The sequence below is a fragment of the Mobula hypostoma genome, chromosome 25 (genome assembly GCF_963921235.1).
Source record: "Mobula hypostoma chromosome 25, sMobHyp1.1, whole genome shotgun sequence".
NCBI classification, from domain to species: domain Eukaryota; kingdom Metazoa; phylum Chordata; class Chondrichthyes; order Myliobatiformes; family Myliobatidae; genus Mobula; species Mobula hypostoma.
The window spans coordinates 29,739,401-29,757,164 of record NC_086121.1 but is presented as its reverse complement, the minus strand read 5'-3'; the positions used below and the strand labels follow the sequence as shown (position 1 = coordinate 29,757,164).

At 43.0% G+C, this 17,764-nt stretch overlaps 1 protein-coding gene across 2 annotated transcripts in view; it reads left to right on the top strand.

The window, feature by feature from the left end:
* The window catches only part of LOC134337709 (N-acetyllactosaminide alpha-1,3-galactosyltransferase-like), a 90,139-nt gene that overhangs the window by 60,716 nt on the left and 11,659 nt on the right, over positions 1-17,764 (top strand). The window contains exons 3-5 of one of the 2 annotated variants that reach the window (XM_063032908.1): positions 3,238-3,333; positions 13,131-13,418; positions 17,226-17,292. In XM_063032908.1, the coding sequence (XP_062888978.1) occupies positions 13,400-13,418; positions 17,226-17,292 (86 nt within the window). In that variant the 5' untranslated portion in view covers positions 3,238-3,333; positions 13,131-13,399. The remainder of the gene's footprint in view (positions 1-3,237; positions 3,334-13,130; positions 13,419-17,225; positions 17,293-17,764) is intronic. The other variant, XM_063032907.1, reaches the window with a different exon arrangement.

Sequence of the window (17,764 nt, the reverse complement as noted above, 5' to 3'; positions counted from 1 at the left end):
GATCTACGGAGTTCCCGAAGGAACCGAAGGTAAACCCGGATTGATGATTCCCTTCGTGGAGAAGCTGCTTAGAAAGAAACTTGATATACCGGCCGCAAAAGACCTACAGATAGAAAGGGCTCACCGTGCGTTGACACCACAGCCTCCGGCAGGCGCCCAGCCCAGATCGATTCTGATCAGATTTCTCAATTACAGAACGAAGGAAGAGGTGCTTAAAAGAGCATGGCAAAAGAAAGGTTTCATGTGGAACAACTGTAAAATCAGTTTAGACCACGACTACGCACCGGGGATTCTTGCCAGACGGAAGGAATATACGGAAACACGGAGAGTCCTGAAGGAAAACAACATCGGATTCCAGACCCTGTATCCAGCTCGGCTGAGAGTCTTTTACGACGAAGGGACAAAAACTTACGCTACGGTGGAGGAGGCAACGTCGGACCTGGCGGACCGGGGACTACCTATTAAAGTTATCACCCAACCGGAGTCGTTACTGGAGAGGATTCGGCAGAAGTCGTGGCAGTTAGTGGGGCGAGGACGCTCCACTCGAAACAGAGTGTCAAACTAAAATAGGGATCATTGAGTAGACTTGAATTTAGTTTCCAAATAGTATCCTTTGGTTGTAGGTCAAAATCAACCGATAAATATATAGGTGCAGGGTCACTTAAATCTGTTGTCCCAATTCCACAGATGATTATTTTGTCTCTATCTTTTCCAAATGTTATGAAATAGTCTATTCTTATATATAAGGAATAGGGGGCAGAATAATAAGTGTAATCCCTTCTGTTGGGGAAAAGGTCCCTCCATATATCAATTAGTCCAATATCCTCAAAAAGAGTGTTAACTTTCTTATGTAAGGACTTTGTTTCATAAGCTTTCCTATTGGAAGAGTCTAGCTTTGGTTGTAATTGTAAATTTAAGTCTCCCCCACATATCAAGAGACCTTCTGTTTCCGTTACAATAATATTAGTAATTTTCTGGAAGAAACTAATATCACTTCCTGGGGGTGTGTATATATTCAATAAAGTAACTGGATTTCCATCTATATTCCCCCTTACCAGAATATATCTGCCCTCCTTATCTCCCATTTCGAATACTTTTTCAAAATTTAGCTTACTTGAGATGAGAATAGCAACTCCTCTTCTATGTCCTGATTTATATGAGGAGAAAAACAAATTAGTGAAGCCCATTCTCTTTAATTTTCCGTGCTCAGTATCACTTAAGTGAGTTTCCTGTAAATATACTACATGGGCTTGTTCTTTTTTCATTTTTGATAGAATTTTACTGTGCTTGACTGGATTCAACAGCCCATTGACATTAAAAGAAATGAATTTTACTTTGTCTTTAGCCATGTGTATTTATCTGTTAGTATATCATTAAAATTTGCAGAATATAACTTAATTGATCTACTCCCTGAACAAATAAGAGCCAAAAAAGGCAAATAATGAAAAAAAAGGTAACGAAGGTGTGATTCCAAGGCCGGGGTCTCTAGATGACCCTGGGTTGGGCTAGAAGAAAAGTCTAGCCGTGGGGGATAGTCCCTCCTATCTGTGGGTTGAGGGCCCCCGTTGCAGTACCTATAAAAGTAAGTAAAAAAAAAACTACATCCATTACACAGAAATGATCTCCCTGTGTATTCCTCCCATGTATATATATTCTCATTTAGGTGGGGGAAAAGGAATGAATAAATGAATTTTCAAAAAATTGAGTAATATAAAAACCACATTATAACACATATTTCTCGAGATAGTTATATCACCTAAAAGTTGCTGGTGAACGCAGCAGGCTAGGCAGCATCTCTAGGAAGAGGTACAGTCGATGTTTCAGGCCGAGACCCTTCGTCAGGACTAACTGAAGGAAGAACTGAAGGAACTAACTGAAGGAACTCTTCCTTCAGTTAGTCCTGACGAAGGGTCTCGGCCTGAAACGTCGACTGCACCTCTTCCTAGAGATGCTGCCTGGCCTGCTGCATTCACCAGCAACTTTTATGTATGTTGCTTGAATTTCCAGCATCTGCAGAATTCCTGTTGTTTTAGTTATATTACCGTCTATTTTTGCTTCCGTTTAGCTTATCAGCACTTTTAAAGTTAGCCAAACCTTATGGCTCTTCTGGAGGAGGTGAGGGTTGTCTTCGGAGAACTCACAGTCTCTTCCTAATATCCTTCTCTCGTCCTGTTGCTGTCCCCTGCTTTCTCGATTCTCTTACTATTTCCCAAGCAGCTCGGGACAACTGCTCAGCCAGATTTTCCCTTGGTTTGACCACGCTAATGGACAGTTGTATCCCTTCTTGGTAAAATACCCTCAGTTTAGCAGGGTACGGGGTTTGAAATTTAATCTTTTCTTCCAGTAATGTTAGTTTTGCTTTGGAATACTCCTTCCGTTTCTGTAGGACCGCTGGGGAGTAATCATGATGGAAGTATATTAACTTCCCGTTCCAAAACACCCTCCTCTTACCCCAGGCCCTTCGTAGAATCTCCGCCTTGCTCTTGAATCGGAGAAATTTAAGTCCAATGGATCGCGGTTTACTTTGTCTGTCTCAGGCATGCCGCTGGGCAAGAGAACGGTGCACCCTTTCTGTTTCCATCTCCATATTCGGGGGAATCTCCAGCGCTTCCGGCAGCAGCTTGTCTAGAAAGTCTATCATTGACACTCCCTCCACTCCTTCGGGAACATTATAAATCCTGATATTTTTCCGTCGTGATCTTCCCTCCTGGTCAAGCAATTTACTTTCCTGTTGAATTAATCGTCTTTCTTAGTATCTGTTCCACCTTTTGCACACAATCTTCCACCTTCTCAATTCGAGTCTCTGCCACCGCTATTTTCTGATTGACGTTGGCGAACTCTGACTTTATATCATTAAGTTGCTGCTTTATATCTTTTTGGACTTCCCTTATCTCTTCCAGAATCTTCATCATATTTGTGGCTTCACCTGAATAAGGCCCAGCGTCAGCCTCGCCGTGTGCTGCACCTCTCTCTTCCATAGGCTCCGCAGTGATGCTTTTTTTATCTCCATTCTTTCTCCCCGTTCTTGCCCCCCTTATCAATTCAGAAATGTTCGAAAGATCTTAGATTTGATGCATTAACGGGGCAAAATATCCATTTTTCTGGAGGAGCTGTTGATTTAAGCTGCCATTCTGAACGATGACGTCACCGGACCCAAGGTTAATTTCATGCGTTTTTGTCTCACTTAATGATTTACTGTTGACCGGTCTAACTGTGTATTCAATTATTTGCTTTCAGATTTATGGAAGGATTCTCTCCCATGGAGAAATGTCATTTGCCCAAAGGATTAAAATTAAAACCTGGAGACCACGCAGACAATTATCTGGACTATTGGTAAGTTTTTCGTAAACATTTATCAATCGTTTGTTTTCTATTAGATAAAAATATTGGGGCTCATCTTCCATTGCCTGACATTGCCGCTGGTGTGTTCCTAGGGTGTACTATTTGTTCCACTGTCACTTATCTCTACGGGCACAAGAGTTTCTGCAGATGCTGCAAATCTTGAGCAATGCAAGCAAAATGCTGGAGGATCTCAGCAAGTCAGTGAGCAAATATGGAGGAAAATTTACAATCGAATTTACAGGGTGAGACCCTTCATCGGGTCTCTGATTCAGCTGGATTCTGACGAAGGATATTGGCCTGAAAGGTTGGGCTGTTTATTTACCTCCATAGATGTTGCCTGACCTTTTGAGTTCCTCCAGCATTGTGTGTGTGTGTGTGTGTCTGTCTGTCTCTCTCTCTTGCTGAAGATCTCCATGGGGAATCTAGCTTCCAGCTCCTTGGCAGGGTAAGGGAAGGCTCTTCATGCAGGAAGCAAGCTGCTCTCATAGAACAGCTGGTGGGACCATTTCCTCAGTTCCCCTTTCTCCTCCAATTCATGGACAGACTTTTGCTTTACGTTGATCCATGGCGATGTGCCTTTAGGACTTGGCATTAGCTACAGGATCTGGATGAAAAATCCTGTATATCCTGAAGTCCAAGATATCCTGAAGTGGGAAGGAGAACAGCTAGAGGTCATGGTACATATTGGTACCAATGAAAAAGGCGGGAAAAGGGAGGAGGTCCTGAAAGCAGACTTACAGGTGTTACGTACCCCGTAACTGGGTTGCCAAACCAGCAGAAATGGATCACTCAGTTGGAGTCTGGATTACTAGAACTAAGAAAGTTTTATTAAAGAAACAAGCAACACAGTAATCGAAAGGATAATAAATGCAACAGTTCAGCAACGATAAACACACATGTGCACAGAATTAAGATAACAGCATCAATCAAGCTCTATCGTTGTCTAGGGGTAAATGACCAAATTTCTAAGTGACACAAAAGTTCAGTCCAATTTAGTTCAGTTCGCAGTAATCGTTGCCATGGCGATGGACAACGTCGGGGGAGGGAGAGAGAGAACGGGAATGACTGATCATTCAGACACGGCTTCCACTCACAGACCGGCGATATGGCTCACAAGCAGCTTTCAGGCGGGTCCTTGGTGATGTCACCTGAGGTCACCGACTGTGACCCCTCCTCCAGATGCGGTTGATCCTCTGCAGTGAACCCGGCATCCAAGCGAGGGTGGACACACACCGGGTTCCCGCTGATTGTACCTTTCCACCCTGTGTGTTTAAGGTCCGGTACGTCTCACCGACTCGTGAGAGGCGCACCGCTTCCAGAGTCTCGTTACCTCGGGTGTCGTGTGTGTCTTGCCTTAGCGAACCTGTCCCTTTTTATCCCCCTGCTGGGGTATCGCCTGTCCATCACTTCAAACAGTTCAGGGTTCAAAGGGGGAGCCGCTCCAGACAGCGCTCTCTCTCTTCCGTCCCTTCATTACACATCTCCAGACGCTGCTCCATTGTTCCTTATCTCTCCTTCCCCTGAGGACAGGTGGCAGACCAACTGCTGATCTCACAGGACAGCTAACATCTATGTGTATTCTCGTCACACAGGGAGTTAGGAAGGAAGTGGAGAAGCAGGACCACAAAGGTAGCAATCTCGGGGTTACTGCCTGTGCCACGCGACAGTGAGTATAGGAACAGAGTGAGGTAGAGGATAAATGCGTGGCTGAGGGATTGGAGTGGGGGCAGGGATTCAGATTTCTGGATCATTGGGACCTCTTTTGGGGCAGGAGTGACCTGTACAAAAAGGACGGGTTACCCTTGAATCTCCATGGGACCAAAATCCTGGCAGGGAGGTTTGCTATGGCTAATGGAGAGAGTTTAAACTAGAATTGCTGGGGGGTGGGAACTGAACTGAAGAGATGAAGGAAGAGGCGGTTGGCTCACAAATAGAGAAAGCTTGGAGACGGTGCAAGAAGGAGGATGGGCAGGTGATAGAGAAGGGATGCACTCAGACCGATGGTTTGAGATGTATCTATTTTAATACAAGAAGTACAATGAACAAAGCCGATGAGCTTAGAGTGTGGAACAGTACTTGGAGCTATGATGTTGTGGCCATTACAGAGGCTTGGATGGCTCGGGCAGGAATGGTTACTTTGAGTGCCAGGCTTTAGGTGTTTCTGAAAGGACAAGGAGGGAGGCAAAAGAAGTGGAGATGTGGCACTGTTGATCAGAGATAATGTCATGGCCGTAGAAAAGGAGGAAGACATGGAGGGGTTGTCTACAGAGTCTCTGTGGGTGAAGTTAGGAACAGGAAGGGGTCAATAACTCAACTGGGTGCTTTTATAGACCACCCAATAATGACAGGGACATCGAGGAGCAGATAGGGAGACAGATTCTGTAAAAGTGTAATAATAATAAGGTTATCGTGGTGGGTGATTTTAATTTCCCAAATATCAATTGGCATCTCCCTAGGGCAAGGGGTTTAGATGGGGTGGAGTTTGTTAGGTGTGTTCAAGAAGGTTTCTTGACACAATATGTAGATCAGCCTACAAGAGGAGAGGCTGTACTTGATCTGGTATTGGGAAATGAACCTGGTCAGGTGTAAGATCTCTCGGAGAGCATTTTCTAGATAGTGATCACAACTCTATCTCCTTTAATATAGCATTGGAGAGGGATAGGAACAGACAAGTTAGGAAAGCATTTAACTGGAGTAAGGTGAAATATGAGGCTATCAGGCAGGAACTTGGAAGCATAAATTGGGAAAAAGATGTTCTCAGGGAAATGTACGGAAGAAATGTGGCAAGTGTCCAGGGGATATTTGTGTGGAGTTCTGCATAGGTATGTTTCAATGAGACAGGGAAAGGATGGTAGGGTACAGGAACTGTGGTGTACAAGGCTGTTGTATATCTAGTCAAGAAGTAAAGAAGAGTTTATGAAAGGTTCAAAAAGCTAGGTAATGATAGAGAGTGAGAAGATTATAAAGCTAGCAGAAAGGAGCTTAAGAAAGAAATTAGGAGAGCCAGAAGGGGCCATAAGAAGGCCTTGGTGGACAGGATTAAGGAAAACCCCAAGGCATTCTACAAATATGTTAAGAGCAAGAGGATAAGATGTGAGAGAATAGGACCAATCAAGTGTGACAGTGGAAAAGTATGTAGGGAACTGGAGGAGATAGCAGAGGTACTTAATGAGTACTTTGCTTCAGTATTCACTACGGAAAAGGATCTTGGTACTTGTAGGGATGACTTACAGTGGACTGAAAAGCTTGAGCATGTAGATATTACGGAAGAAAATGTGCTGGAGCTTTTGGAAAGCATCAAGTTGGATAAGTCACCGGGACCGAACGAGGTGTACTCCAGGCTACTGTGGGGGGCGAGGGAAGAGATTGCTGAGCCTCTGGCAATTATCTTTGCATCATCAATGGGGATAGGAGAGTTCCGAAGGATTGGAGGGTTGCAGATGTTGTTCCATTATTCAAGAAAGAGAGTAGAGATAATCCAGGAAATTATAGAGCAGTGAGTCTTACTTCAGTGGTGGGTAAGTTGATGGAGAAGATCCTGAGAGGCAGGATTTATGAACATTTGGAGAGACATAATATGATTAGGAATAGTCAGCATGGCTTTGTCAAAGGCAGGTCATGCCTTACAAGCCTGATTGAAATTCTTGAGGGTGTGACTAAACACATAGATGAAGGTAGAGCAGTAGACGGAGTATATATGGATTTCAGCAAGGCATTTGACGAGGTACCCCATGCAAGGCTTATTGAGAAAGTAAGGAGGCATGGGATCCAAGGGGAAATTGCTTTGTGGATTCAGAACTGGCTTGCCCACAGAAGGCAAAGAGTGGTTGTAGACGGGTCATATTCTGCATGAAGGTTGGTGACCAGTGGTGTGCCTCAGGGATCTGTTCTAGGACCCCTAAGCTTCGTGATTTTTATAAATGAGTTGGATGAAGAAGTGGAGGGATGGGTTAGTAAATTTGCTGATGACACAAAGGTTGGTGGTGTTGTGCATAGTGTGGAGGGCTGTCAGAGGTTACAGCAGGACATCAATAGGATGCAAAAATGGGCTGAGAAGTGGCGGATGGAGTTCAACCCAGATGAGTGTGAGGTGGTTCATTTTGGTAGGTAAAATATGACAGAATATAGTATTACTGGTAAGACTCTTGGCAACGTGGAGGATCAGAGGGATCTTGGGGTCCAAGTCCATAGGACACTCAAAGCTGCTGTGCAGGTTGACGCTGTGTTTAAGAAAGCATACGGTGCATTGGCCTTCATCAATTGTGGGATTGAATTTGGGAGCTGAGAGGTAATGTTGCAGCTACATAGGACCCTGGTCAGACCCCACTTGGAGTACTGTGCTCAGTTCTGGTCGCCTCACTGCAGGAAGGATGTGGAAACCATAGAAAGGGTGCAGAGGAGATTTACAAGGATGTTGCCTGGATTGGGGAGCATACCTTACGAGAAGAGGTTGAGTGAACTCGGCCTTTTTTCCTTTGAGCCATGAAGGGTGAGAGGTGACCTGATGATGAGAGGCATTGATCGTGTGGATAGTCAGAGGCTTTTTCCCAGGGCTGAAGGCTAGCACGAGAGGGCACAGTTTTAAGGTGCTTGGAAGTAGGAACAGAGGAGATATCAGGGGTAAGTATTTTACGCAGACAGTGGTGAGTGGGTGGAATGGGCTGCTGGTGACGGTGGTAGAGGCGGATAAAATAGGGTCTTTTAAGAGACTCCTGGACAGGTATATGGAGCTCAGAAAAATAGAGGGCTATGGGTAACCCTAGGTAATTTCTCAGGTGAGGATATGTTCAGCACAGCTTTGTGGGCCGAAGAGCCTGTATTGTGCTGTAGGTTTTCTATGTTTCTAAGGTCTGCCCCATTCTTATTTTAAAGACTTTCCACCCTCTCTCATGAGTGCTGTCTCGCTGGTGTATAGCTCAAGGGATGTCTTCGTTTGTTGGCCATTTTTTTCATGTTTTAGCCCACCAGTAAAATTTGCTAACATTTGATGCGGGTTTGTCTCCCGTTGTGGCAGCTGGGACTTTTTTCAATTTGAGTATGTGTCATGAGCAGTGTTGGCTGTCCATCCCTGGGCACCCTGAGGTGAATAACATGCTACACTACTTCAGAAGGCAATTCAAAATCAACAGTGTTTTGGGTCTGTCGGCACCTATAGAATGGGTTGGGTACTGATGGCAGTTTTTCTTCCCTGCATGATGCTAGTGGACTTCATTTTGTTTTAATTGCTGATTCTAGTTGCTTGTAAACATACTATCCTTCTACAACTTATTACCATTTGTTTTGTAACTTAAAACGATTCAGTGGATTCTTGGTTACTGCTGTTAATACCGAATATTGTCATGTCTCTTTTATTCCAAGCTTCTGTCTGATTTGAATTGCCTGGCTGCTGAGGTGATGGTATTGAAGACCATATCATTGATAACTAGTCCAGTAATATTGAATTATTGAGCTGTGCAAAATACAAGCAGATCCTTTGGCCCATCAGTTCTGTGCTGACCTTTTTGCTTATCTATAGTAATCCCATCTGCCTGCATTAGGACATTATCCATCCATGTATGGCTTTGGAGGCGGTGCAGAGGAGGTTCACCAGACTATTTCTTGAGATGAGGGGGTTGGCCTGTGTGGAGAGATTAAGTTGCTGGAGCTATGCTCGCTGGAATTCAGAAGAATGAGAGGGGATCTTATAGTCACGTGTACAATTATGAAAGGGAAGAATAAGATGGAGGCAAGAAAGTTGTTTCCGCTGGTACATGAGACTATAACAAGGAGACATAGCCTCGAGACTTGAAGGAATAGATTTTGGATGAAGGTAAAGAGAAACTAGTTTCCCAGATGTTATGTTTTGTAACTTCGTAACATTAAAACTAACTCAAAGGATGACGCACAAGTCCAAAATGGGGGTCTAACTCGGAGTTTACTTTCAACGAGGAGTGCACTTGTCACGTGGTAGCATGACGATGTATGCAATTCACATATTTTTACATATAACCCATAATGAATTATCTAAAGGAGCAAGAATGCTCAGTCAAACAATATATATGTATACAAGATTACTGAAATATTACATACACAACATCAGAGAACAATGGATCTGTGAAATTCTCTGTCTAGTAGAGGCGACCTCATTAACTGTACTTAAGTCACAGATTTTTACATAGCAGTGGAATTAATGATTATGGGGAAAACGGCAGGTAAATGGAGCTGAGCCCGGAGCCAGATCAGACATGATCTTCCTGAATGGCGGAACAGGCTGGGTGTTTTGGATGGCCTACTCCTGCTCCTGTTTCTCACGTCCCATGTTCTTGTGCTTAATTAAGAATCAGAATCAGGTTTATTATCACCGGCATGTGGCGCGAGATTTGTTAACTTAGCAGCAGCAGTTCAACGCAATACATAATCTAGCAGAGAGAGAGAAAAAAAATAAATAAAACATAATAAATAAACAAGTAAATCAATTGCGTATACTATATATTAACAAAAAAAGTGAGGTAGTGTCCAAAACTTCAAAGTTCATTTAGAAATCGGATGGCAGAGGGGAAGAAGCTGTTCCTGAATCGCTGAGTGTGTGCCTTCAGGCTTCTGTACCTCCTTCCTGATGGTAACAGTGAGAAAAGGGCATGCCCTGGGTGCTGGAGGTCCTTGATAATGGACTCTGCATTTCTGAGACACCGCTGCTTGAAGATGTCCTGGGTACTTTGTAGAGTGGTGCCCAAGATGGAGCTAACTAGATTTACAACCTTCTGCAGCTTCTTTCAGTCCTGTGCAGTAGCCTGTCCATACCAGACAGTGATGCAGTCTGTCAGAATGCTCTCCACAGTACATCTATAGAAGTTTTTGATTTTATTTGTTGGCATGCCAAATCTCTTCAAACTCCTAATAAAGTCTAGCTGCTGTCTTGCCTTCTTTATGACTACATCAATATGTTGAGATCCTCAGAGATCTTGACAGCCAGGAACTTGAAGCTGCTCACTCTCTCCTCTTCTGATCCCTCTATGAGGATTGGTATGTGTTTCTTCATCTTACCCTTCCTGAAGTCCACAATCAGCTCTTTCATCTTACTGACATTGAGTGCCAGGTTGTTGCTGTGGCACCATTCCACTAGTTGGCATATCTCACTCCTGTCCGCCCTCTCGTCACCATCTGAGATTCTACCAGCAATGGTTATATCGTCAGAAAATTTATAGATGGTATTTGAGCTATGCCTAGCCACACAGTCATGTGTATATAGAGGGTAGAGCAGTGGGCTAAGCACACACCCCTGAGGTGTGCTACTGTTGATCGTCAGCGAAGAGGATACGTTATCACCAATCTGCACAGACTGGTTTTCCCGTTAGGAAGTCCAATTCTGTCAAATAGTCTCTTAAACATAGTCATTGTATCTTGATTACACCACCTCCTCTGGGAACATGTTCCAAATTTAGTAGCCATTCAATTTTACCATGCAGCATCATGCACAAAGAATTTTTGCTGTAGTTGAGGGATGTTTAAGTCAGTAGTTTTATTCTATTCAGTTGTTAGTTGAGAAGGTGGCATGAGTGAACAAGTTCTGGGAATGGAGGGAGAGGAAAAAGTCAACCTGGGCTGCTGCTCCACATCAGTGACCTGTTTGATCATGACGATAACAACTCAATTGGTATCCATTTAATAGTCTAAAACACCGTCTGAAATATTGCAACTCCCATCTTATTAATATCTGCTGTCTCAAAAGAACGCTTGGCATGGCATTAGCTCACTTGGAGGTGGACTACTGATTTGGAGGGAAAGTTTGTTTCCAGTGGAACTTGTGCTGCTTCGTCATCAAGAAGCAAGAAATTAAAATGCTGGGGATGCTCAACAGGTCAGGGAGATATCTGTGTCAGGAAAAAAACAGTTTTGCTGCTGTTGTATAGTGGTAAAGTGAAGACAACAAAGGAAATATCTGTGATAGGGTGGAGACCAAGGTTGTCCAGTTGATACAATCTTATTTTCCTGTTCCATCTAAGAAAGGGAACTGAATGTTTGTTGGGACTGGCTCATTTAAAAAAGAAAGTGATTATCAACCTCCGAAGACTTAATATTAAATTCAACAATGTGAGTCAGAATCAGGTTTATTATCACCAGCATGTTGACGTGAAATTTGTTAATTTAGCAGCAGCAGTTCGATGCAATACATAATCTAGCAGAGAGAGAGAGAGAGAAAGATAGTGATAATAATCTTCTTCTTCTTGTGCCTTGCGCGTTACACGCTTGGGCAATCATGGCTTTCCACATCGAACGATCCCATGATCAATAATGTCTCGCACACTTAGATATGTTAGTTCTTTCAGTGTCCATATATTTTCTTCTTTGCCTTCTTCTTCCGCGTTTCCCAGGCATACGGCCTTTTAAGACATTCTGTTTCTCCCTTTCTGATGACATGGCCCAGGATGTTAAGTTTCCTTTCATTTAATGTTCTCATTAAAGATCTTTTTGTATGGGCACGTTGGAGTACTGTCTCATTAGGTACCCTATCTCTATATGATATTTTCAGCATTCTTCTAAGAAACCACATTTCTGTTGCTTCTAAGTTTCTTTGGAGTTCTGGTGTTTATAGTCCATGTTTTAGAAGCATACAGCAAGATTAATAATAATAAATAAAATAAAACATAATAAATAAACAAGTAAATCAATTGTGTATATTGAATAGATTTTTTTAAAAATGTGCAAAAACAGAAATACTGTATATTTAAAAAAAAGTGAGGTAGTGTCCAAAGGTTCAGTGTCCTATTTAGGCATCAGATGGCAGAAGGGAAGAAGCTGTTCTGGATTCGCTGAGTGTGTGGCTTCAGGCTTCTGTATCTCCTCCCTGATGGTAACAGTGAGAAAAGGGCATGCCCTGGGTGCTGGAGGTCCTTAATAATGGACGCTGCCTTTCTGAGACACCACTCCCCAAAGATGTCCTGGGTACTCTGTAGGCTAGTGCCCAATATTGAGCTGACTAGATTTTCAACATGCTGCAGCTTCTTCCGGTCCTGTGCAGTAGCCCCCGGTCATACCAGACAGTGATGCAGCCTGTCAGAATGCTCTCCACAGTACAACTGTAGAAGTTTTTGAGTGTGTTTGTTGACATGACAAATCTCTTCAAGCTCTTAATAAAGTGTAGCAGCTGTCTTGCTGCCTTTATGACTATATCAATATGTTGGCATCCTCCGAGATCTTGACAGCCAGGAACTTGAAGCTGCTCACTCTCTCCACTTCTGATCCCTCTATGAGGATTGGTATGTATTCCTTCATCTTACCCTTCCTGAAGTCCACAATCAGCTCTTTTGTCTTACTGACGTTGAGTGCCAGGTTGTTTCTGCGGCACCACTCCACTAGTTGGCATATCTCACTCCTGAGGTGCGCCGGTGTTGATTGTCAACGAGGAGGATATGTATCACCAATTCGCACAGACTGTAGTCTTCTGGTTAGGAAGTTGAAGATCCAATTGCAGAGGGAGGTACAGAGGTCCAGGTTCTGCAACTTCTTAATCAGGATTGTGGGAATTCATTCATTCAGGTGCCTTGCCGTTTGGCGTGGGCGATCATGTCTCTCCATCCATCAGGGTCCCTGACCCTCTGAATTGTAGTTGTTGCCTCCCCTGTTTCTAACCATGATGTTATTCCATCTATCATTTTCATTCTCTGTCTGCGTCTGCTTCTTTTTCCTTCCAGCTTTCTAGTTGTAACTAAATGTTCTAATGTCAGTCTTCGCATGATGTGTCCAAAGAATTTTGATTGCTGTTTTCAGATTTTTTTAAGTGATGTACATTTTGTTTTCATTCTCTTTAGAACTTCTTCGTTGGTTATCCTGTCCGTATATGATGTGCATAGCATTCTTCTGAGGAACCACATCTCTGCTGCATTGATTCTTTTTCCATTGCATTTGTGATGGTCCATGACTCGCAGCCATTCGTTAATATAAGAAGAATGTAGCAGCTGAGAGTTCTAAGGCGGATGTCAAATGTTATTTTCTTGATCGTTAGGATGTTTCTCATTTCTGTAAATGCTGTTCCTGCCATCGCTATTCTTGCTTTTGTCTGTTCCGCATTTGCCATCAGATGTTACCCATGATCCAAGGTACTTGAAGTTGTGAATTTGTTTCAGGATTTCATTTCCCAATACGATCCTACAGTTGTGGGAATGATGATATTAAATGCTGAGCTGTAGTTGATGAACAGCATCCTGACGTAGGTGTTTGTGTTGTCTAGGTGGTCTAAAGCTGTGTGGAGAGCCATTGAGATTGTGTTTGCCATTGTCCTATTGTGTCGATAGGTAATCTGCATTCGGTTCAGGCCCTTGCTGAGGCAGGAGTTCAGTCTAGTCAAAAGCATCCTCTCAAAGCATTTCATCACTGTTAATGTGAGTGCTACTGGGTGATAGTCACTAAGGCAGCTCACATTATTCTTCTTTGGCACTGGTATAATTGTTTCCTTTTTGAAGCAAGTTGGAACTTCTGCCCATAGCAGTGAGAGGTTGAAAATGTCCTTGAATACTCCTGCTAGTTGGTTGGCACAGGTTTTCAGAGCCTTAGCAGGTACTCCATCGGGACCTTCTGCCTTGCGAGGGTTCACTCTCTTTAAAGACTACCTAACATCAGCCTCTGAGACAGAGATCACAGGGTCATCAGGTGCAGCAGGGATCTTCACAGCTGTAGTTGTGTTCTCCCTTTCAAAGCGTGCATAGAAGTCGTTGACTTCATCTGGTAGTGAAGCATCGCTGCCATTCATGCTATTGGGTTTCACCTTGTAGGAAGTAATGTCTTGTAGTTCCTGCTAGAGTTGCCATGCATCTGATATCGTCTCCAACCTCGTTCGAAATTGCCTCCTCACCCTTGAGATAGCCCTCCTCAAATCATATCTCATTTTCTGATGCAGGCCTGGGTTGCCAGACTTGAATGTCACAGATATAGCCTTCAGCAGATGACGTACCTCCTGGTTCATCCACGATCCAACTGATGATCAGATGATGTTGCTTCAGCTTGCATGGAGTAAGGTTAGAGTAACTCATTGGAGCTGTACAGGAGGTCAAAGGCAGAAAAACACTGTGGGATGGAAAACTTGAGTTAATCAGAATCAGGTTTATTATCACCAGCATGTGGTGTGAAATTTGTTAACTTAGCAGTAGCAGTTCAATGCAATACGTAATCTAGCAGAGAGAAAATAAATAAATAAAGTTACGTATATTGAATGGATTTTTTAAAATGTGCGAAAACACAAATATTCTGTATTTAAAAAAAATACATGCAAGTGGACCTAGAGTTTATCATAAGAGGCTTTCTACCAAGAACTTACCATCGTGGCTTCAGTTTCTTCAAAACCTGTCGTTACTAAAAAGTGTTAATCTGCTTAATGCTAATATAATTTTTGAATTGTGAACAAAATGTATGCTGTAAATCTCTGGTGTAAACATTTAGAACTCAGGAGCCTTCAACCTTATTTCATCAATCATTACAAGCTTCAGCTTAGCATCATCTACTAATACTTAACAACATATCCCCTGATTCCATTAATATCCAGAAATCCACCTTTTCTATCATGAATGAACTCCATGACCAAGCCTCTGCAACACCAGTGGAGAGTTCCAAAGATTCAGCACCTTCCTTTTCTCAGTCCTGACTGGCCTATCTCTTGTTCTTAAATTGTGCCTCCTGTCTGGACTCCTCAGCTGTAGGAAACCTACCCCCTTTATCCAGCCTGTCAAGACCTTTATGTTTCAGTGAGCTCCTCGTATCACTCCAAACTTAAAAGAATACAGTCACAGACTACTCTGATGCTCCTCTCAGGATGCACCCATTGTCCCAGGATCAATTACTGTTCTGGCCAGCTGGAGGCATAGTGGCATCAGTGCCGGACTTCGGAGCGAAGGCTCCCGAGTTCGAATCCAGCCGGCTCCCTTGCACGCTTTCCACCCGTGTTGGGTTGAGCGTTGATCTAGCAACCCGGCCTCGTAAAAAATAAGAAAGCCTGCTTTAAAAAAAACGTCATCATGATGGCGTCCCGATGACTCCATTTGGAGTTAAGGGCTAGGATAATAATTACTGTACTGTAAATCTTTACAGCACTCCCTCAGTGGTAAGTGCATCCTTTCTTGGGTAAAGGGCTAAAAACTGCAAATGACGTATCAAAGTTCTATAGTTAAAAGTAAATTTATTAACAAAAGTACATGGATGTAATCATATGCAACCACGAAATTCGTTTTCTTGTGGACATACTGAATAAAACCATAGAAAAATAACCATAACAGAATCAGTGAAAGACTGCACCAGCTTGGGCATTTATCCAGTCTGCAAAAGACAACAAACTATGCATGTACAAAAAGAAATAATAATAATAAATACAATTCAGTTATGGGACAAGTGATTTTCAGTGAACCCTTTGGTTCAAGAGTCAGATGGTTGAGGGCTTACAGCTTTTCCTGACCTGATGCTGTGAGTCCGGAGGTTACTGCACCTTCTTCCAGAAGGCAGCAGTAAAAAGAGACCATATCCGGGGTAGTGGGAGTCCCCATTGATGGATGCAGATTTCCTATGATAGCATTTTGTGTAGATGTGCTAAGTCATAAGGTGGGCTTTACGAATGATGTATTGGGGCGTATCCACTAATTTTTGTAGAGGTTTTGGTTCAATTGCAATAAACCCTATGTAATTCCTTATTCCTGTATTTAAAGTGTTTTTGCAATAAAGTCCAATTTTCTTAATAATTGCCTATTCACCTGTATATTGGTCTTGAATTTTTAGCCACGTGTGAGATACTAGAAGACTGAAGGGTGGCTAATGTTGTGCCTTTATTTGAGATGGGCTGCAAGGATAATTCGGGTAACTTAAAGGCAGGATCTACCTTCGTTTTAAAAAGTCAAGAACTGACTAGGGAGAGTCACTATGGCTTCATGCATGGGAAATCAAGTCTCACAAGTTAGACCAAGTTTTTTGGAAGAGGTGTCAGGGCCGAGGGCAAGTGTTGCCTATATGGACTTTGGCAAAGATCCCTGTGGTAGGCTGGTCTGAGAGGTTACTTCATGTGGAATCCACAGTGTCCTAACTTTGTGATAGTAGTTGAAAGTTGGTTTTCAGATTGGAGTACACCGTTGCTTGACATTTCTAAGCAGGAATTGCCAAAATTTCAAGAGTGTTAGGGGCAGAAGTGAGTGTACTCGCTTATTACAAAGGCAGAGGTTCTTGAAAAGCATTAGGGTCTGAAGATGGATCAGTCACCTGGACCAGATGGACTACACCCTAGGGTTCTGAATGAGGTAGTTGAAGAGATTGTGCTCCTTCAGGAGTCACTAGATCCTGGAATCGTTCCAGGGGACTGGAAGTTCATGAATGTCACTCCACTCTTTAAGAAGGAATGGGATAATAGGAAATTATAGACCAGTTAGCCTACTTGCAGTGATTGGCAAGATGTTAGAATCTATTGTTAAAGACGAGATGTCGGGGTACTTGGAGCCGCAAAATAAAATAGGCCAAAGTCAGTGTGGTTTCATAGAACATAGAACAGTTCAGCACAGGGAAAAGCTCTTTGGCATTCAATATTCTGCCAAACCAAAAATTAGTGATCAAATTGCCAACTTAACTAGTCCCTTATGCCTACACAATGTCCATGTCCCTCCATTTTCTTCACATTCATGTGTCTATTTTAAAAGTCCCAAACGCATCTGCTTCCACTACCATCCCAGGCAGCACATTCCAGGCACCCTCCACTCTCTGTGTAGTCCCTTTCACTCCAAGATCCCTCTGCACATCAACACTATTAAGGGTCTACACACTGCCTCTTCACACTTGAACTACCTAGGTGTAACACTTCATATTTTGTCAGGCTGAACTCTATCTACCATTTCTCTGTCTATATCTGCAAATGATGTATATCCCACTGTGTTCTTTTCCAGTCATCCATGCCATCCACAATACCACCACCAATCTTTGGATCATCTGCAAACTTGCTAACCCACCCATGTAAGTTTTCATCTTGGTCATTTACATACATCACAAGTAGCAGAGGTCCCAGTACAGATCCCTGTCGAACACCACTAATCATAGACCTCCAGCTTGAACAAGTCCCTTCAACCTTCACTCTCTGTCTTCAATGGACTAATCAGTTTTGAATCCAAACGCCAATTCACCATTGATCCCGTGCATCTAAATCTTCTGGATGAGTCTCCCGCGTCTTACTAAAATCCATATAGACAACATCCACAGCTCCACCTTCATCAATCACCCTCGTTACAAGACTCAATCTAGTAAAACACAATTTGCCCTGCACAAAGCCATGCTGGCTCTCCCTAATTAGGCCATGGTTTTTTAAATGCTCATAAATCTTATCCCTAAGAATGCTGTCCAGTAGCTTCCCTACCACTAATTTTAGACTCTCTGGTCTATAATTTCCAGGATCATCCCTAATTCCCTTCTTGAACAATGGAACAACATT